The sequence below is a fragment of the Etheostoma cragini genome, chromosome 6 (assembly GCF_013103735.1).
Source record: "Etheostoma cragini isolate CJK2018 chromosome 6, CSU_Ecrag_1.0, whole genome shotgun sequence".
Lineage (NCBI taxonomy): Eukaryota > Metazoa > Chordata > Actinopteri > Perciformes > Percidae > Etheostoma > Etheostoma cragini.
In genome coordinates this window covers 18,746,154-18,768,283 of record NC_048412.1, presented here as the reverse complement: position 1 = coordinate 18,768,283, position 22,130 = coordinate 18,746,154, and the positions used below count along the sequence as shown (strand labels likewise).

The 22,130-nt window shown below is 40.4% G+C and overlaps 1 protein-coding gene across 1 annotated transcript in view; it reads right to left on the bottom strand.

Moving 5' to 3' along the window:
- Positions 1 to 22,130, bottom strand: part of clcn1b (chloride channel, voltage-sensitive 1b) — a 24,493-nt gene continuing 2,363 nt past the window's right edge. The window contains exons 2-23 of the mRNA XM_034874140.1: positions 14,324 to 14,540; positions 12,406 to 12,537; positions 12,150 to 12,278; positions 11,822 to 11,955; positions 11,354 to 11,431; positions 9,117 to 9,195; positions 8,460 to 8,585; positions 6,722 to 6,806; positions 6,525 to 6,626; positions 5,961 to 6,045; positions 5,012 to 5,167; positions 4,773 to 4,842; positions 4,572 to 4,682; positions 3,767 to 3,980; positions 3,545 to 3,678; positions 2,466 to 2,647; positions 2,296 to 2,377; positions 2,131 to 2,210; positions 1,784 to 1,828; positions 1,557 to 1,661; positions 657 to 743; positions 1 to 429 (exon numbers count right to left, since the gene is read on the bottom strand). Coding sequence (XP_034730031.1) covers positions 1 to 429; positions 657 to 743; positions 1,557 to 1,661; positions 1,784 to 1,828; positions 2,131 to 2,210; positions 2,296 to 2,377; positions 2,466 to 2,647; positions 3,545 to 3,678; positions 3,767 to 3,980; positions 4,572 to 4,682; positions 4,773 to 4,842; positions 5,012 to 5,167; positions 5,961 to 6,045; positions 6,525 to 6,626; positions 6,722 to 6,806; positions 8,460 to 8,585; positions 9,117 to 9,195; positions 11,354 to 11,431; positions 11,822 to 11,955; positions 12,150 to 12,278; positions 12,406 to 12,537; positions 14,324 to 14,540 — 2,862 coding nt within the window. The remainder of the gene's footprint in view (positions 430 to 656; positions 744 to 1,556; positions 1,662 to 1,783; positions 1,829 to 2,130; positions 2,211 to 2,295; positions 2,378 to 2,465; positions 2,648 to 3,544; positions 3,679 to 3,766; positions 3,981 to 4,571; positions 4,683 to 4,772; positions 4,843 to 5,011; positions 5,168 to 5,960; positions 6,046 to 6,524; positions 6,627 to 6,721; positions 6,807 to 8,459; positions 8,586 to 9,116; positions 9,196 to 11,353; positions 11,432 to 11,821; positions 11,956 to 12,149; positions 12,279 to 12,405; positions 12,538 to 14,323; positions 14,541 to 22,130) is intronic.

Here is a 22,130-nt window from a genome sequence, read left to right as displayed (position 1 = left end):
CTAGATGGGCTCATCTGACTCCTCACTCTCCCCGTCCTCCTGCAGGGAGGATAATGTGAGGACAGGGCTGGTGGGTGACCCAGGGAAGGCGTGGGGGAAGGGTGAGGTAAGGGAGGAAGTAGATGGAGACGCCGGCTCCTGAGAAGCACCGTCAGCGCCTCTTGTGGAGGCAGAGCTGCTATTGGTGCTCCTTATGCCGCCAGGAGAGGAGGGAGCAGAGTCACACCCGGGATCTCCCTTGGACTCCATCACCAGTTCCTCCTCCCTCTTGCTCCCCTCCCCCCACAGGTCTCTGTCCCGAGTAGGGGAGGAAGGGGGGGATGAGGGAGGTGGGTGCTTCTTGGTTTTCCTGCTGGCATCTCTGAAGCTGGCTAGAGGGGGACGAAGCCTCACCCCGCTGCGAGTTGAGCCCTCTATAGCTTTCTGTAACTGTTAAAAGAGAAACACATAAAGCAAAGAAACGTGTGTTGAAGTTTAGGCCGGCTGGAGGAATAACAAATCAGAGCGTAAAGCATTATGCAGCCTGCGACAGAACAACTGCCCACAACATGGGATCATCTCAGCTTGCTGTCATGCCGCATTACAGGATCAAACCAAAAGGGGTGAATAAACATTCAGATAGAGAAAAAAATGGAGAAGATTGATTGTGATTTTACCTCTTTCAGTGCAACGACACCCACCAGCTTTCCAATACTGGTGACATAGGCATGACTGAGACCCAGCAGAGAGAACAGAGTGTGGGTCTGAGTAATGAGAGAGAGGAGGACATGATTCAGTCAGTGTGAAATGTATTGTAGTGTGACAGTGTTTCGCTTGCATGGCTGCACTGTTCCTATTAAACAATGTGTCCCGCAAGTAAAAGAGGGAATATTTGCTACATAGCATGAGTCACAGAAGAAAATGCACAATTCAGGATTCAAAGCTTTATGCTTGTATGGGTATGAACAAAAATACTTTAGGAGTACTCCAGCAATTTAGCTTTGCATTCCATAAGTTGAGGGGGACAGAATTTAAAAAAATTGGGAGATTTCATGCAGTAGAAGCTGAGACATCCTTACATTTATGTCCAGGATGAATCTTGGTCAATTTCCAAGATTACTGGATCCTACATATTCCATAATGTACATTTTTCATTAAGAGCCTCGTTGCCTGTGTTTTATTAAACCCTAGTTTGTTATTTCGGTAACACTTTACAATAAGGTATACACAAAAAATAGGTAGTTCATGATTAGTTACTGTTTTTAAAACAGTAACAAATGATTAGTTACCGTTTTTCAGATGCTAGTTATTGTTTTTCAGAAGGGTAACGAATGTTTAGTTTCGGTTTTTCAGAAGGGTAGTTACCCTTCAGTTTCTAAAACTCACACAGTAGATTTTAAACCTCATTTGTTTGTTTAAACTGATTTGAGTAGTTCCCAACATGTCAAACTATATCTTTACAATCTTCTGATTGGGAATATAAAATGGTAACTGTCCATGACTTATAATTGCTTAATCAATGTCTGTACATGAGCTTTGCATGCAATGACACGTCACCCAGGTGTCGCTGTGGTCACCTTGTGCAGAGAAGTCCTTTCCACCAGCTGAAACGGAGAGGGGTCTATTCGTATCTGCTCCATATCGACTGGTTTATCCAGCTCTTCCTCTTCCCAGGCTTTGATCTGCATCAGTCAATCGCAAGGCAGAGAGATGGACTTAGAGAATACAGAGTTTCTTATCAATTTGAATGGTTTGATTATTTCATTTTTGGCTGTGAGGATGGTGAATCGATAAGGTCCAGTACCTCCTCTGGGGACATGGTGTCCGTCAGCGGAGGGGGCGTGGTCTCCTGACGAGAGAGGGGGAAAGAAAGAGCGAGGGACAGATGGATGGGCAGTCAGTTTGAAAAGCTACACTGATGATGATAAGATGACCCCTGGTGGTTTTATGGCATCAGCCACTACAAAACATGTCAACTCCTTTATGCATGCACCATGTCTTTTCATTATGTTAGTGAGGTTGGCTCGAGCTGCCATGTTGGATAGATGCCCCCATCTGAGCTGTCGCTGCCAACTGGACAGCAGATTAGTGATGCGCTGCTCTTGTGAGCTTTAGGCGGAAAACATGACAAGTATCTGAGGTTGAGCTTACCTGAATTTCAGTCACCGACAAGGACGTGGAGGAAAAGAGTCTCTGAAGGGCCAACCTGACAGATGGCAGATTGCGCTTGTCTGAGGATATGGTATGGACACACATATATGAGGAGAAAGGAAGCTACATTTGATAGCTTTATGTGCAGTGCAAATGCCATGTTACCTAAGCCTGTGTGGTTGGTGGAGGGCTCCGAAGGTTTGGGGGCTGGGATGGGCCCATTGCATTCTTCCTGTAGTGGAGCAGTCTGCGGGCATGACATGGTTGATAATGGGATTAATCTTTTTAAAGCTCCACCACTTCCTGAATGTTAATTTATGGTTTGTTATTCCCACCTTGTCTGTGCTCTCCTCTCCGTGCTCCTCGTCTACAAAGGTGAAGGACTCCCAGCTGACTTTAGAGCCCTGGCCGGGTGAGCTCTCACCTCTTTCAAAGACTCGCCTATCTGGTGACAGCCACCAGTCAAAAATGGCTTGAAGCTCCGTTCTCTCGATGGATCCCAGAAGAATCATGGATTCTGCAGAGAGTGTTAAAAGTGTTAAAGTTCTCATATTATGCAGATTTTAGGTTCATAGTTGTACGTAGATGTTATATCGGAATAGGTATAAAAGGTTTAATAAAAAAAACACCATATATTTGTTGTACCACACATTGCTGCAGCTCCTCTTTTCACCCTGTGTTGAGATCTCTGTTTTAGCTACCGAGTGAGGCATCTCACTTCTGTTCCATCTTTGTTGGGAGTTGCATATGCACAGTAGCTAGGTAAAGACTGCTAGCTAATCAGAAGCAGATTATGAGGGTGTGCCACGCTAGCAGCTAGGTGAGCATTATAACCTGTGTGTTACAAAGTGAAGAGCGTTCATCATGGATGTAAAGGTGGGACTACAATAAAGCTGTTTGGAGCAGTTTGTGAACAATGTTTTCTGTTGTAGATGGTAAGTCCCTTTGGTGTGGACTCTGGGCTTTTTCACTTTGTAAACCTATAACGTACTGTACACAAAAAAGGTATATAGCGCAATAAAGGAAAGGGAAAAAGCCAAAAAACATAATATGAGCACTTTAAAGAAATAGTTCTACACTTTGTTTTCTTTCTGGGAGTTAGATGAGAAGATCAATACCATAAGCTATGGTTTTACAATTTTTCAATATTTGTGTGACTATTTCTTGACTATGAGAAGTGATTTTATGGAGTCCCTGAAGTGTTAAATAGTGACCTTTAGCAATGCTGGTAAACAAAATGTTAGTCTTTCTGCTTAACTAAGCTAACCTTCTCCTGGCTGTAGCTTCACATTTAGCGGACGGACATAAGATTGGAATCCATTTCCCATAATGTTGACTGATTCCTTTAATACTTTGCATCTATAGCACAAGATAGAAGCATTCAGGCCCAATTTGATGATGTAAGTCAACCTACCTTTAGAGTCGACCAGGGGGATGGTTTTCAGAGTTGTTGTTTCCAGCAGATGGTTCAGTTCTCGGTAGGTGGATTGCGAAGACAGGAACTTCACTTTGCGCACCATGATGTCCTCCACAAAGATGTTATACTTGCTAGGTATGCAGAGATACTACAATAAATACCCATTGTCTTACATTGAAAGCAACATAAACACACCAAATAAGATTTCTTTAACTTTACCTGATGTGTCCAAGGGCCAGCTCAGGCAGGTAAGGCAGCTTCTTCACCTGGATGATGGAGTCGTAGAGAGAGGGCTGCAGACCCTGGGCCACCATGTTTGCTAGGATGACCGCCACCATCATGGGCAGGATGTGAGAGATTTGACCAGTCAGCTCGAAGCAGATTACAGCCGTGGAAACCGTGTGTGTGACCGCTCCCGTCATTGCTGCCGCACCTGGTAGAAAGCAGAGGGCAGGATATGTGAGTAAAATATCATTTTTAAAGAGAGAGTTCGACAATGTTGCAAGTCCTTGGGAGGCAGTAATCAAGGTGTTAAGTATTACGAATATCCACCTCTATCACATCCATCTATTTTCTAACCTGGTTATCCTGTGGGAACTGGAGCCTATCCCAGCACATATTGGGCAAAATGTATTATTGATCTACAGATAAGGTGAAATCCATTCACGTTTGTGGTGAAACACACAGAGCAGGGTTACACTGAGTTGGATATAAAATTCATTCAATTCTAATTCACATGTCATGTTTTGGGGTAAATCACAAAGTCAAATTCAGAAATACACAATTGATTTAATAATTAACTAATATATAGAGGCCTTGTTTTGAAGAAAAATGCTACAGAGTCAAGTGAAAACTGTTTCTAAACTGAAGCTCTGAACTGGAGAACCTTTAAATGAAGAAATCAATAGCACACAGAAATTTATTCAAGACACTGTTTCAATAAAATGTTCTCAAATCTAAGACCTAATTATGTCTCATTGCCTAGTGAAGACCCTGATCCCAGCCCCAAGGTTAGTAGACTGACCTATGACAGCGTAACCACCGGGAAGGATGCGGTAGACTATCCCATCAAACAGGATTCCATTTGGGAAAAGAGTGGCCATGATCTCCCCAACGAGGCGGCCGAAAGCAGCTCCTTGAGGAGAGAGATAAGGCAAGCTGGTAAAAACAAATTTAACTGAAGCTCAGCAGGAGATACTACGCTCGCATTACAAAATCCTCTTACCTAATATGAACACTGGCATAAAGGCACCCGAGGGGATGGGCATTGTGGTTGAAACTGCTGACATCCAGAACTGCAACACAAAAACAGGATTAAGGTTAAATCGAGACCGGTCCCAGAGCTTTTTCATGATATCACATGAATGTATATATATTTATATAAACATTATATACTGTATATGTATACACATATGTGTGTGTGTCTGTGTGTGTGTGTGTGTACACAGCAAGAGGTTAAGATACCTTCATGACGCAGAAGAGGAGGAGGATGACAAAGACGCTGACATGAGGATGAATCCAAGCAGATGAGCGTCCCAGGCCGGGTGGAGCAGAAGATCCTGAGATTTTGGTCCAGGTGAAATTATCAAACAGGGAGTTGATGCACTCTCTGGGCATTAGCTGCCAGAAGGGACAGACACACAGAAACACAGTTTTTCAAAAATGCTGTTGTGTGCACCTCACATCACATCCTCTAGTAAGGCCGGTTGCAGGATGACAGATTCAACGAAGGAAACCTCTCCCAAAACTGTATTGAACTGGAAAACATTTAGCCTCCACCAGGTCAGCAGGCTAATGGCCATCATGACAAATGACAAAGTATATTAAACACAAAACCTATTACATCCTGTTGACGTTATGGTCGGACATGACCCTTATGACCCTTCCGATACATAATCAAAAATCTGAATAGTTGCACACAACAAAAAAAATTTAAAAAATGTTTGAAAATATACTGTATACATGTACAGTATAATTAAAAAGAAGGGTACAGCTGTGGAAGCAAAAACAGCTGTAAAATTCAAATCTTATCAGCAACTGAACACATACTTGTGAAATGAATCCCTACTTAGTGAAGTAGTAGTCATTTCAACATATACAACATAACTTCTTTCTACACCACATCCCTAGATTTTGTTAATTTTCAATCTTATAGCTTTCAGCCCCAACCAACGTAGCCTGGAGTGGCCTCACATGAGCTTCCTTTGGTGCCACGTAAGATTTTATTAGTGGAGCTCTCCTTCAAGTTGCACGTAAAATTAATGTCATTAAAGCCTTTCTTTGCTTCCTTAAACTCCATAACATCAGAAGAACACAATCTAGACCAAGCTGACCTTCTTTTTTTCAAAAAACACCCTTAATTTTGATGTACATACATAAAAAAACAGAGTGTAAGAGATAGATTCAGTCTAACCTCTCCAGCCATAAACTGTCCAAATCCAGGTGGGAACGTTATGGTGGCGATGATCAGTGTCACTGCACCGGGGTAGATCAGTCGACTAGGCGTACACACAAACACAAACAAACAAGAAGTCATTAAAGGGAATGTATTCTTTGACAACAACAACATGGCGAAATAAGTGATGCTGAACTAAAGGTCTCAGGATGAGTGTCTACCATCACTGATTACTGCTCTCCTGGCACTGCTGCTCCCTCTCTCTCTAATGGTGGAGACTAATGTTCCCTGACTGTTGAGTCTCAGAGAATAAGTGAATCTCCAAGCTGAGTGAATAACTGGCTGAAAGGTTGTTAAGGCTTTGCTGCTGTCCTGGCCAGTGTTGTGAGACTGATGAGTTGGAGAGTGGAGCTGGATACATTACGAGGAATTAGATTTGAATGTGAAAAAGGTTTGAGTTCATTTGAACGTTGCTACCAGAATAACTGTGGTTCAAAAGCTGAGTGTCATATCAATCTACAGCAGCAGGAAGTGCATGCCCCTGTTTGTTTGTGTGTGTGTGTGTGTGTGTGTTAATCTCACTGTTTGGTTAAAAAACGTGTGAGCGCTGTGGGTCTCCGCATGAAGAGAACCACCTGTCTGTTCAGGTAGACGAAGAACGCCCCCAGGAATCCACATGAGATCCTAAAACATGAGAAAAATTATTTCTACATCAATTTCAAAAATAAATCCAAAAAGAGACATACAGTATCAGCTCACACGCACACACACGTATTCACCCTATTATTGCGAATGCAGGCAGCTCCTGCAGATCGAAGGGGAAATCCATCCGGAAGTTAGTTTTGAAGAGAGCTGTGATTGTGACTGAGAGAAAAAGAAAAAAAAGGTAACAAAAAAATGAGAAACATCAACCGAACATGAGCTCAATTTTACAAATTACGAAAACTTTATTGTCCAGATGTGAAGATTTTCCCATCGGTTTCACCAAGAATACAAGAGAGACAGGAGTTTACAAACAGTACATAGCCAAGACGGCAATCTCCCTTGCCCTTCATTCCATTTTTTTTGTTTTTTAAACACTATTTATTTTAATTTTCTTATCTTGCACAGATAGAAGGCAGTACAAAACAGATCAATACAGCAAAAAGTACAATGCAAACAGCATCAACAAGAATCGTCCCCTACATTCCATTCTTAAGTACAGTTCCCGGTGTTATTTAGCAACTTCACAGCATTGGGGATGAAGGATTTCTTGAAGATGTTTCTATTTGCTGTTGATACTCTAAAACGTAGGAGTTCAAATTTGTTCGATGGGAGGGGTCACTAACAATTTTCAGTTTTCAGCTTCTCTTTCAGCTTTGTTTGTAATGCGTTTCTCAATAATACCGCTTAAGTGTTTTTTAGGCTTCCCCATACCGCTAATTTTTGAGGCCCTGTTTAATAAGTTTGTTCCTCCGTTGGATGTTTAGGTTACCGTACCGCATAAAAGACAGACTAAGCTTTTATTAACAGTTTCCATAGTTTGTTTAACTCTCTCATTTCTGTGGTGTAAAGGAAGTGAAATTATTTTTACCTAAATAAAATTAAACAATATTCACAATGTCAAAACATGAAAATAATATAATTATAAAACAGTATTAAAAGACTAAATATTTTTTAAACCTGTTTTGTATGACTTTAAACCTGCATTAATAATTTTCTGGGGCAGCGGATACACGCTGTGAACACAATGTTGATATATTATCACCATTTGAGTTGATATGGCAAACTAGTTACAACAGTTGCTTATTTACACATCCAACAGACACAGAGCAACATAATCGTCCTGTTGGAGTGGTGTTCATGTCTACCTGATGAATCAAAGTCCATTATTCACTCTCTTTTAGCTCTGTGTTTGGTCATAACCAGCTCCCGAGGGAAACATCTGGCTCATTAGCTGCTAAAGGCTCCACTTTGTTCCCCAGCTAGTTGCCAACTTTGTCTGTCAGGTGTCAAGTGTTAAGCGTTCAGTGAATTTAAGAGCTAAGGCTTATTTTGAATTGCAATATTCTAAAATATTTCCTAAGTGACATGTATCTTTCTACATATCTGGAAAATATAAATATGAAGAAGATGAAATTTGACAACTGACCTTTGCTTGTAAGATATTTCGAAAGGTGATTAGAGGACTATCTGGTTGAGTAAGAGTTGTGAATTTGTTTGAATATAAAACAAAACACATACAAACTGTAGGAAGTTGGCAGTAATAAAGAAACTTAAAGCAGAGATAGGGTGCAGGGATTTGTAAATTGTGTGTATTTAATTCTATGGGGCTAGTGGATTATAAATATGTAGGTGATGACTTGAGATATTTCTGGTTTATCTAAAGAAGAAAATATTACTTAGCTGTCATATTCAGCTACTTTCCATAAAATGCCATCTCAGCAGTCTTTTGCAACAGTGTGTGTGTGTGTGTGTGTGTGTGTGTGTGTGTGTGTGTGTGTGTGTGTGTGTGTGTGTGTGTGTGTGTGTGCTCACCAGCATCCTTGTTCCACACAGAGAGCACCCTGAATATAAAGGCGCTGAATGTGGCGGCAAAATATCCCCGCCAGTAATTCCTCACCGCAAAGTAGGTAGACGTGACCTCAATACTGAACAACACCCCTGGTGGTGGTGAGTAGAAAAAAAAGAGAGAGAGAAAAAAAGAGCGGCAGTGGGAAGGGAGGGATTAGAGAGGAGAGGAAAAATTGTGAGCGAGGAGTAGAAGGAGCAGAGGAGGGGGAGAGAAACAGGGAAGGGGGAGAGAGAGGGGGAGAGAGGGGGGGAAAGAGAGAAGAGGCTGGATTGAGTTAAACAAACACAAAATGAGTCCAAAAACACTTCAAGCTGAGTGTGTAAATTATACAAAACAGGGGAACCACAGGGAGTGAATACACATAATGTAACACAAGCATACACACAGAACATAAACACGTACACTTTCTCTCTCTCAAAGACACACAAACATGTGTACTTACCATCTCTATAACTAACACACACGCGCACACACACGCACACGGGAAATTATTATTATTTCTTTTTTTTACTATGGTAATTAAAAACTAGGTAAATAATGCTGTTTTTGCTTGTGTTTGTATATTTAAGAATGCTTTGTAGACTTTGATTTTATGAGGCAGTATGTAGGTTGTACAGTACCTCCAAGTGGTGTGCCGAAACAGCATCCCACCCCCACGGCACAGCCAACAGTCAGAATATCTGTGTAACCATAAGGGTTCTACTGACACAGAAAACAGAGAGGAAGAGGGGAAAATAACAAGAGGGAAAGAAAGTGTTGAGCGAGACAATGAGGGATGAAAGGTGTGTGATTGTGAAGGGGGAAAGTGAAGGTAGAAAGGAACGCGTGTAGACAGAAAGACAGAAGAGTGAGTTGGAGAAAGAGAGAATAAAAGATCATAGTGGAGAGGACAGGACGGGGAACCACATGGGGAGAATTGACAGAGAGGAAGCACAATGGAATAAAGTGAATAAATAATGCTCACTGGAGTGTGGTTGTAAAAAAAAAAAAAAGTGATAAAGATGATGAAAAAACACATCAAGACAATATGAAGCACAGGATGCACATGCCAGTGAGAGTAATCAGACTCAGAGTAAGCAATTAAGTAATCAGGAAACAAACCGAGTGGTTACAACGTCCTTGGAAACAGATCCCTGCAACTGATTGCAGACTAAAAATGAATGGAAATATTTCTATTGATTATTTATGACCTTGGATTATTGGATTCAATGCCACTTTCTAAAAGTCTTTTATGATCTGTGTTGCATTATTATTTTTAGAAAGAATATATTTTCTGATCTGTGATTTATCAAAAAGGGTTTGGGATGCAGGAAGCCTTTTAGCAGAAATAACTGTATTCAAGGCTCACATGTTGATGGCCAGTTAGTCTGAAATAAATATTCATTTACTTTGAATTCACCACTGCTAATGCTGGTTGATTGTCGGAAGTCATTTTCAAGGGAATGATTTCCCATTTTGGTAAATATATTTGTTTTCCTGTCAAGAGTTAGATAAAAAGATTGGTACATGTCTTAGAATGTCATCATTTTTCTCATCTATGTCTCCGCAGGAAAGTAAATAATTCCTTTAAAATAGACAGAACCTTAAAATCCTGGCTCTGCTGAGGTATGAGTGACATGCTAATATGCATGTTTAAATATTCATTCAGTTTTATTCAACACTTAATAATGCAGGGCCCTGGTCTGAGATTAGATTTAACCTTGTGTTACTGATGTTATTTCAGGAGGACAGAGCTGACTGAAGTCAGCGGGGAGAGAGCAGGGCGGGACTTGCCTCCCACGGGGGCAGCAAAACAGGTGGCCACTCCCACGGCACACGCACACACCAACAGGTCCTGGTTATGGGTGCCATTCTGGGGTTAATGGTCACAGACGAGTAGGGATAAATAAGAAAGCAGAGGGGAGGTGAAGATAGAGAGAGCCGGGAAAGAGGGAGACAGGGATGGGAGGTCACTGTTAATAAACATGCCAGACATTACCATCACACTATTAATATAATGAGACACAAACATAGACAACGTGCGAGTGGGCGAGCCAAAATAAAGACACGAGAAACAGGGAGGGGAGGGAGGGGAGGGGAGGGGCGGGAGCCGGGCGGGAGAGAAACAGATGGAAGAAGACAACAGGGTTCCCACATTCTCTTCGTCATTAGATTCAAGGACCTTTCAGTGAACTTTAGCACTCAAAATAGGCATATTTCGCAAACTCACACACTGTAGAGGCCTCATTTATAATTAAAAGAAATAGTAGAATAATTTTTAAAAGTGTTACCAGATTTGAAGGACTATATAGCTCTATGTAATAATTTCAAGCTCATCAAATCAAAACAAAACAAAACAAGACTAAGTGAGAGTCTTCACCTCTGTGAGACTGTACTTGGGCAAAGTGGTGCTAAATGCTAACATCAGCATGCTAACATGCTCATAACAACAAGGCTAACATGCTGATGTTTAGCAGGTCTAATGTTTACCATGTTCACCATTAGCATGTTAACATATTCACATTTCCTGCTTAGTATTAAACAAAAATAACAGCTGAGGCTGATCCATCCAACAGTTTAAAAGACATTTTACTCAAACACACAATAGCTACAGAGGAACAATCAAGAGGATCAGAAAAGTCATTTGGATTTTTATTTTTAAGACCATGAATTACCAACTAACAGACATTGTCCATAAAGGCTGGTCACTTGTATGGCTGGGCATGTGGGAACCCTGTAAATTACACCAAAGACAACAACAAAGCAAGATATCAAAGAAAAAATGCATTCCACATCTTCATTAGTGGATTAACTGTGGTCAACGAGGAGATGATGCTTATGGGTAATGTAGTCTGTTTTGGTCAGGGCCTTAGCTTACCTCATAGACTCCAGAGAAGATGGACATGAATCGACTCAGCACTGCAGCACAAATACTGGCAATGTGGACGAATGGACCCTGGAGGTGACATGTAATGACACAGATGAGCAACACGTACTGTTATATATACACAGACTATGGTCTGTAAAACAGGGAGTCTAAACTGGGACATGTATCAGAACAGATAAATCACAGAGTAATTGCTAGATGTGACAGTTGCCCTGCTACTGTAATGGGGGATACGAATGTACTCCTTTGCTGAGGAATAATTGGCTTCAATCCCGTGAGAAGAGGGAATGAGGAAAAACATGACAGGAGATGATTTATTATCCTCCAAGCTTGAATAAAAAGCAGATAGAGAAAGAAAAAAGGGAGGAAAGAAGGTGATGATAGCAATGCTGGATCAATGGACGGCGATAGATACAGAGAAAAACAGATAGTGAAGAGATGAAAAGGGGGTTTGTTTACCTCTTTGCCCACTGGCATCCCACTGCCCAGGCCAGCAGTCAGCCCGACGACTTTAGCTACAAAGGCTTTAAGGGTCAGATACTCCTTCAGTACTACACCTCTTAAGATGGTTTTCAGCTCTGGAATACCAGAACCTGTAAAAAATAAAAAAAATAAAAAATAAAACCAGAGGAAAGAGGGCGCATAAAGGATGATGGGTGCAGTAAAAAAAGGTAAGAACAATTAAAATGTCACTATCCTACAAGAAAACAGACAAAGATAAGGAAAGAAGGAAAAACACAGGTGCTGAGAGAGGATAAGAGAGGCTGACAGGTGATGGAGAGCTTACCGATGGCCTGTGGGGAAACCAGGTGACAGAAAAGCGAGGCAAACATGACAAGGATCATGGGATAGGTAACCCAGGCGAGGTACTGGAGTGGCACATTGCCCTTAAGCTCCCCATGCATCCACTTATAGGCTGGAAGACAGAAAAGCAACATAAAGTGCATTCCACACAGGAGTACAACTGGGATGATCACAAACTCTTGTGTTATCAAACTGCAGATTCAACTGTTTATAATTTTAACGGCCTTGGCCTGTGGTACCTTGCAGGCTCTTGGCGCTTGCGTAGTCCATACTCCAGCTAACCAGAGCCATGGTCAGCCCCAGTAGAACCAGGAATATCCAGTCATCCCCCATCTTGGTCACTATGTACCGCCGTACACGAGCAAAACAATCTGGGACAGAGAGATGAAATAAAATGATGTACCTTGAATCCATTCATCACTTGATTGAATTACTGACAATTAGTTATTGTCACACTGGGAATCATTCAGTGTGATTATGGCTGAAGTAATGATGCTATAGCTCATCATAACAGTAGATGTAATGTCAGTACAGAATGATCTGAATGATTGTGCCTTTTTGACATGTACAAATGGATGCGTGTGCATTTGCTGGAAAAAAAGTTTTATTCAAAGAAGAATTTAGCACACAATAGTCACTGGCTACTTAGCTTAGTTTAGACATAAAAGCGTTTGAATCAGTTTCGGAGGTAAAAGAACCCCCTGGGTCAAGCTAACAAATTCTGGATCCTACACTTCCCGTAATGCAATTTAATTGCATCTTTTGTCAGACTTCCCTATCTATGACTTTCAAATGTATTGTAGTCTAGAAGCACTAGAGTTAAATCAATGGAGTGGAGTAAAAGTACATTATTAAAGTATAATTATCTTAAAATTCATACATTTGAGTATCTGAAATTAGATACATTCCACCACTGACTAAGGTCATGTTCTCTGATTTTCTTTCTGTGGATTTATGGGATTTCAGCACATTGGAAAACCTTCTCCAATTAGAAAAGCATGCTGGGCATTTTTATTGAGACTCCAGTATGTTTAGACTTGATGTGTTCACTTAAAAAATTAAAGATATTTTCCCAGAAAGATTTTGCTTGTGCAGGATGGAGAATGCTTTGAAACAGCAGTTAGACCTTCACCTTTATCTTTTTTCTTGAATTATGAATAAAGAAATTCAATTTGTTATTTTTTTTAGGTAAGGGTGGAGTACATGGAAGCTGTGACCTTGTCTCTAAATCCTGATTAAATGTGGCAGCCTAATTGAACTATAGCAGTGCATCATATTTTCTGAGCACATTGTGTTGAATGTAAAATCAAGATGTGCAAAGTCACCAGTAAATGAAGCCATCAGATTAAAAGGTGCAGTGAGTAAGCTTTATAAAACTAGCTTTCTGTCATATTTGCTGAAACTGACCCTGTGTTCGAGTAGAATGAAGCAGGTAATTAAAAAAACAATCCGGCTCCTCTGGCACCACCTACAACCTGTAGTAGAAGTTGCATAAATCCACCTGCTTCCTGTTCAGATGCACCAATCAGGGCCAAAGGGGATATCTAACTGCGTGTCAATCACTGCTCATTTCATAGCATCCTCCCCTCCCCCTTTAGTGGAAAGGGAGGATGGACTGAGAAGTTGTTAAAGATGTTCAAATTCTTTTATCTTTGCAATCCTCCCTACAGCACCTTGAATGAAGCGTAATAAAGAAGGACATTTTACAAAACAAAAAAACTGTACCAGTAGCCTACTTGAAACTTTGATTGATAAAATAATAACAATGTATACTATATTAATCCCACAAGGGGAAATTACAATTTACACTCTGTTGTTATTCCACACAAGCCTGAATTACACACACATGCTCAGTACCTATACATGCACTAAATGGAGAAATGTCAGATTGATTGAAAGGTGCCCCGAGAATTTGGGGGTTCCGTGCCTTGCTCAAAAGCAGTAGCTCTGAGGACTGAGGTACTGCCATCCCCAAATTCAGTTACGGTCTTTCGTTTAAGAATTAATTCCACCTCCGTCTTCTGGTTACCACATGAGGTGTCACAGCAACCACTTAAGCATGACCCTAGAAACACCTAATCACAAGTTTGTATCCTCCTAGAATACCTTCTGTAAAGCGTTTGGATTTGTGTTGGAACAGAATAACCTGCTGGTCACCTTGACATTTGGAGTAGGGACGAGGCTTCTTGGTGGAAGAGGCGTGGCTGGGATGAGACTCCAGGAACGCAGGGTGATGATGATGATGCCTGCGACCGTGCCCTCTGCGGCAGGTGGTGTTGTCCCCTGCATGTCTTCTCCATTGTCTCTCTGTCAGCAAACGGGCAGCCTCCCGTCGGGCGAAGCTTCCCAGCTGCTCCCTGTACTCGCCGTACAGCTGAAATGGAGGGGAAACAGTGACAATCACTACACAAAAAGCACCAAGAAGTCATGCGTTTCCTGGGCCCTCAGGATTGCATAAAAAGAAAATAAGATGCCAGAAACGAAGAGAGAAGAGAAGGAAAAATACCTCTGGCAACTTAGACTTGGGAGAAGGATAAAACTAGATCCAGTGCAAAGAGTCTTGAGATAACGAGAAAGAGATGGGGAATGTGCGGCGTGTGTGTAAGGGATATACACCAACCTGAATACCCTGGTGGACAGAAATAGATAAAACCGGCATAGATATTGGAAAACACCCTCCCCAAGAGGAGGCAGGAGCTGGAAGGGAGCCAGGGGAAGAGTCAGTGGAAGGAAGGACATTCCACATCTTCCACTTCCCGCTATACGTGCGCTTTTCACCTCCAACCACACACACACACATGGTCAGAAAACACGGCACTTTATAAACCCATGAGACCGGTTTGGTTTGCACTCGTTAAAACCATAAGCTGTAAAATACTGCGGATTCAGGTGCAGCTACTGTATATCACGCAACTGAAACCTATACATCATATGCAGCCTTCCACACAGCAAAGCAAGAAGTTCTATCGCAAGCAGCACGGGCGATTCTAGGCTCAGCCCCTAATGAGAATGTGACATGGATACACCTTGCAAAAGTCCCCCCCCCCAGCCAAATCAATGAACGTCAGCCAGCGTTTTGGACACTACGATGGAACCTGATACTTCCTAAGTCATAGCAATATCGACCAGTTTAACACAATGCTCTAAGATACAACAAATATAGTTGCTTACGTTTAATGTAGTTTGCGTTCTAATCTGCACAACTTCTTCTCTGGGGACTATGTTAAACTTCAAACCGTCTCCTGCTCTCCCTCTTGACAGATTAGATAAAGATTCAGTCAAAGGCGGGAGTCTGACATCAGATTACTGTCTCATGTGTACACGGGAAAGGAGAGCTGAGGCCCAGGACCAGAGAAAGAATTAAAGTTTAGCAAGTTGCCCATCCCATAATCCCATCCTCCAATAAAAAATAAAAGTAAACACTCTAAAATCTTATCTGACTACAGTATGACACAGAAATATTAGTGCAATCTGTCCTATGGTTTGATTTTTTGCACAAAAACTGATTAAAAAACATTCCACTCTAATACATGAGTCACTACAACCACATGACAAAGTGACTGATATAGATGTTTATAATTAACACACCACATAGCAGGTGGCCAACATTTAATCTGTAAAGGCTCTTGAAAACATTTGATGTCCTAAATTGTTAAGCAAGTTATTTTAAACCTCACTAAACACTGCAAACTACAAACAGTTTTTCAGGACAATAATGCACCGTTAACAGCTTTCGGCCTGAGCTGACAGCAGACCAGTGATGAGTTCTACAAAGAAACCAACATACTTAATTTTAATTATTTAGCATTAAAATACTTGGTTGAATGTTACTTCCATAAATCTTTTGTTTGTTCTAAACAGCCCCCATGATGGGGTTTGCTACTAAGGGCGAGTCAATGATGTGGGGATGTTTACATCAGAGCGGGAAAGCGATAGAAAACTCACCTGTCATTGCCTGAGTTGTTCAAAAATGTTTCAATCACCTGGTCCTTTCTCACAAATTAAATTAATTAATTAAATGAATTATTTGCAAAACAGAATATATGTGAAAAAAAGGTAAGCTATACTGGATAACGTATGAAGGTTTCAATCTCTTATTACGATTAAAGAACTTAGCTAAAATTCTATTTGAGTAAATTTAATAGAAATATGACACTACATTTAATATACCATATACCAATCAATAGAATTCTTATAATAAACATTTATTGCCATCTAATGTGAGAGGCACAACCAACCCATTACAGCTGTAACTGGAAAGGACAAGTCAATTAAAATAGGTAAACAGATCCACTTAAGCAACTTGTGATTAAAGAAGAAAGACAGAAGAACAAAGGATTGTGTCATTAACTCACTAACAGCAGAAAAAAAATCACCCTCCACCATCTGACCAGATGAAGCCTTTGGTCGTCAGGTCTTTACCTGTTCCTCATCAGTTGTCTTTGGCATCATGTGGGAGCAGCTCTGCTCCTGTTCTGTCTCCTGTCCTACGCTGCAGACAACCTCACCACCACCACCACCACCACCACCACCGCCGCTCTACACATTAACACCAAAGCACTAATCCATCAACATCATCAAACAGGCGCTGGCACCAGGCGCCATCAAAACCAGGGGCAGTAACAAAAGGAACCTGTTCATGCTTAGATTTGGTACTTAAACATTTTCTCATGCCATATCCTGTCACAACCAAAGGGACAACCGCAAGATTGTATTCAAATAGCAAAACAGTTAAAAACAAGAAACTATGTTCTCTATTAAACTGCTCAACAACAGCTACTGTGTTTTGTGTTATGTAGACTTGACTATGACTTGGTTGTGCATTTCTGCGATATCAGCCATTGAATTCTCTTTTTTATTTTACTAGCATGGTCCTAGAGAGGCTTTTGCATTAACTTAACTGATGTCAAATGTCAATTTTGCTCTTTACTTGCTTGACAGTTTCAGGACGTGGACATCAAATAGTCAATACTTTTATATGTCTGTTGAAAGAATAGCCTTGTTTTGAGCATTTTGTGTGAACCTATTGTCTATATTTGATCATGTAAAGCTTCAAATACTTCTTTGGAAGTCAATACACGATGACTAGCTGACTTAAGATGTCAAATAGAGGTTGTGATTACCATTTTAACTTACATTTAAGAATGGGCTCCATTAAATAAGCACTCCACCAATTTAGCATTGCACCTATTACATTGTCACACTCACTGGACGTTTGTCAGTTATTGTCGTTTATGTTCCACACCCTTTCAAAACCTAGTGTCTACATTACCCACAATGCAACCAACAGAAGACAGTTTAGTCTAAGATTTGGGTGTGTTATGTTATGCAACATCAATAGCAACAGCTAATGTACAACCAAGCTGCTAGCATCAAGCAGAGATGAGGAGAGAGCTACAGAGATCTGGTAAACTTTCTTACGCTTTTATAAAATATTTATGGCTCTTTACTCATTTATTCATTTAAACATGAAATTGCATTTCTTTTTTTCCTTTCCTCCCTTTTTCATGTGTCTGTTTTCTTGTTGTTTTCCTTCATTTCCCATTTATTATACGGACATAATTTATTTTATGAAGGAAAATAATCACAAAATGCAACTATTTTTAGTCATGTATGGTGCACTTAATTCTTTAATAGCGCATATTTAAAAACACATATATATATATGTATATATACATAGATACACACAAAAATATATACAGTACATACACATACAGTATATCAGTGCTATATTGGTTTGCTGAAAATGTATTGTCAACTATTTCAATGATCAAATAATTTAAGTCATTTATCCAGCTGATATGCCAAAGATTCACTAAGGATTTACCGCTTTACTCTGTTTTATATTATCGTGATTAAAAACATTTTTGGGCTTCTGGTGGAAAAAACAAGCAATTTGAAAACTTCACCTTGGACTCTGGGAAACTGATGGACTTTTTAAATTTCTTGTGACAATCTAAATAAGCTGGGACACAGATGTTTTGCAAATAAATGCAAACTGTAATGTCAAAGAGTAAATCTGAAAGAGAGAGACAGAAAGAGACAAACAACTGGCAGCCTGAGAGAGACATTGATAGCTGGGATGCTGTCTCCATCTCTCAACCTTGTGTTTACTTTTGTGTAACAATCTAACCTTGTGCTTCCAATGACATCAGTAACAACCATTTCCCACCACTTTCACATGCTTTTTAACATTGTTGCTGCCACTGTTTGACTCAACGGAGGGATGACCTTCCCACTCTGAGTCAAGAACAACAGAGGATCTATCACCCCCTCCCTACTCCTCTTCCTCTTCTAGTCGCACTAATTTACTCTCAGCAAGATTCCCTCTACCTCCCCCCCTGGCTCTTATTATATTCCTGCACTTTATTTGTCTCCACAGACACATGAAACTGGTCAAGCGTTATTCCACAGCCCAGACGCCTCTCATGATTAGTTTCTAGTGCTCTAGAACTGTGGCTCTCAAGTTGTTCTTATTGCAAGCCTCTTGGGGTAAAGAAAATGGAGAAATGTAAACCATTCCTCCCTTGGCTTTGTTAGAGACCCAAATGCTTATGGAGCAATCAAGAGCTTTGAATTCATTCATGGATCTGCCTTTCAAGAGCCGGCTTCAAAAAGATGATGCTACTATAAAACACTAAACATTTAAGAGGAACTTCAAGTATAAACTAAACCGAGAGAAACCTGCAGAGAAGAGAATGTGAAAGCTTCAGTCCAAGTGTGAGCTGCCAATAGATGCCGAGGTTGAAGGGCAGTGTGACATTGAGAGTTAATTAAAAAAAAATAATAGCACATTCCTGCGGACCTCACAAGAGAGACTCAGCACTGTATGTTCATAAATATCCGTGTGTGTTTCTGCGGGTTCTTAACATGCTAAGTTTGTGTGTTTATGAGCGTGCCTAATTCGTTTTTGTGTTTGTTTAGGCCGTACAATAATCCAGTCCTGTCACATAGCATAAGGTTAATGATAAAAATCTGACCAGCTCACTGACAGATAGATCAGGAGATTACCTCCCCGACACACACATACACACACACACGCAAACACCATGGTCTAATTATGGCATGTCGGCGAGGCCAAAGGAGAAAAATATACCAAACTGTAAAATGGTTTAAGTATGACCCCACAGTTTAATTTACACTAAGTTTTCCAGGGGAAAAAACAACAACTGTGGAGGTCACCTGTAAACTTGGTTTACATGTAATAAATTATGTCACAACATGAAACGTAAAGTCTATAAACAAGACACAGTACAAAACTGACCTTCTTTACCTCTTATCTAAGTCAGAAATATATCATATTAATGTAATAAACCTTACCAGAAATTGATCAATATTCAGAACTGTTTCAAAAGTGTTGATCCGCTCCCTCATCTTGTCAGCCGTTCCTCCAGTAGGTTGCTGTTCACTTTCTTGCGCGCCTTTAATATCCTGTAATTCCCTCTCTGGATATCTTTGTCTTACATCTGTCCTTTCCTGTCTTTCCTGTCTGACGGACAAAGACCGTACCTGCTACCTGCCTCCATACAGTATACAGTATAGAGCCCAGTGAATGACAGGATTTTACAGACACACACACACACAGACACAGACACAGACACACACACACACACACACACACACAAGTAGAGGTTAATAGAGACACTTGAGGCTTGACAACAAATTGTCAGCAGCTCTTAATTCAGAGGGGAAATTTTTCAGACAGGCGGCCAATCCAGCAGATTCCTGAAGCCGGCTAATGAATGATATTCGGCAGGCATAAAACAAGTATCAAGATAATACCTGTTGACGGAGATGAGACCATAACCATATTAACATTGAGTGGACAATACTGTACTGTACTTTAAGGGCCTTCAACATACATGACATGTTGACCGTGATTGCTCACATTTGGTTACTAAAGGAGTTCAAATTGTGGCAAGATACTTTACAGTTAAACAATATATTTAACAGATGAATGTACATTTTAACATCACACAGACTTACATTAACAAACTATAATTAAAATACCTTATTATTTAGTTTCTGAACTAAGAAAAACTAATCCAAAATACATCAAAATGCAGCCTATAGTATTTCTATGCCAATATATAGACAAACTTAATGTATTTAGGATAAGTCGGTATCAGTTGATAATATTGGCTTGCTGTTACATCATTTAGGCTCTACCTTTATTTAGTCAAGCCATCCTCTATATGTGGGACCTATAATGGGTTATAGACTGTTCTGTTGTGACCCTTAGTTCTTACATGGTTTCTGGGTCTTTGGAGACCAGAGTGCTGCTGGGTTTCTGTCTGCATTTATCTGGTGGAGAACAGGGATCAGTGAGTTTAGCAGACTGTGGTGTTTTATTTAATTTTACATACTTTACTATAACTTTACTACTTTATTTAACTACCTTTGGCCCTAAATGTGGCAAGTTGCTGCCAGCTTGAAAATACCACAATTTGATTTCTATTTCAACACTATGAAGGTAAAGTGAGTGTAAATATGTCTGACTTGCAATAAACTGCCGTCCTGTGCAGGGTGTTTTTTTTTCTTATTTTCTTATCGGAACACGTTGGGATACACTTCACCAACACATGATGATGATGACCTGAGCAGATAGTAAATTCTGTTTCTTTACAGCAAGAAAATGGAACACACCTGAGAAGTGCTTTAACCCTGCATAATTTAACCCAGTCATAGAACCTTTCTCTGTATTAAAGCCTACCTAAACAGTTTTTTGCTAAATCTTGAAATTAGAATCTATTTCAATACAACATATACATTTTCCATCTTAACACAAATTAGCTGATTAAAAGCTGAATGCTTGTTCAATCAGGAATTTAAGTTTTTGAAAATAATTTGCTGTTTAAATTTGTTTGCTACAAATTGATTTAAGAGCCAGAAAAACACATTTGAGACCACAGCTGACTTCTTGCACTTTTTGTTTTGGGCCACGTTTCTCAAAAAAAGAAAAAAAAAGATTTTTTGTTCTTTTCTTTCCGTCTTACCTATGATTGAACTCATGCGTGCAGCCTTTCACCTTTCTCCCTCACTCTTTGCCCTCAAACTTTCCCTCTTACCACCCCTTGTCCCCATCCATCCAACACCCACCCCTGAGGTGAAACCTTACTCGTAGATAAATTTAGCAGCAGTGTGACCCAATGTTCACCGACACACTTCTCCGCACCTCTCCCTCTCTCGTGCTGTCTCGACCCATCTCTCCCAGGAGGTCTGTTGTACAGACAGATGGAAGACTTTAACCTTTGCACAAAAACAATGGCACCTTATTGACACCATTTTGAAATGTTTACATTGCGGTCCATTAGGTAACTGTAATGTAACTACTAAGAGTTTAATTGTTATAGCCACCACTAGTATTCAAAAGACACATCAAGTGACTGCGATATCAAGTGAAATTGAATGGCTTAATCATCTAGATCCCAATCTGCGAGACATTTGGCAGGTGGACATTATGCATTTTAGTATCCTGTAACATTTGAGACTTATGAGATCTATTTCACTGCTGTTGACATTCTCACAGATTAAGACTCGTCTCCTCCCACTCATTTTTAACCACATGATCAAATAAAACTGTAACACACAACCAGCGCTATATCAGCAAGTACACACACACACACACACACACACACACACACGTGTGTCTGTATGTGTGGCACAAGTCAACACAGGGTGCTTCCTCTTTGTTAAGGTCAAGGGTCAACAACAGCTGTGTGACTTGTAAGTAATTAACACAAGTTTACAAACCCAGCAAAAACATCTAGGTAAAACCTGGGCACACGTACGTTTTAAGTGTTTATTTGTAATGTTTTACTGTATGTTACGAGTCTGTAATGTCCGGATATCATATTCCCTAATAATTTCCAAGAAGTTTCCTGGAAAGAACTATGCATTTATGGGAGATAACGTCAACACGAAGTTTAGACCAAATGAGTCAATGTAAAAGCTAGACAAAAGT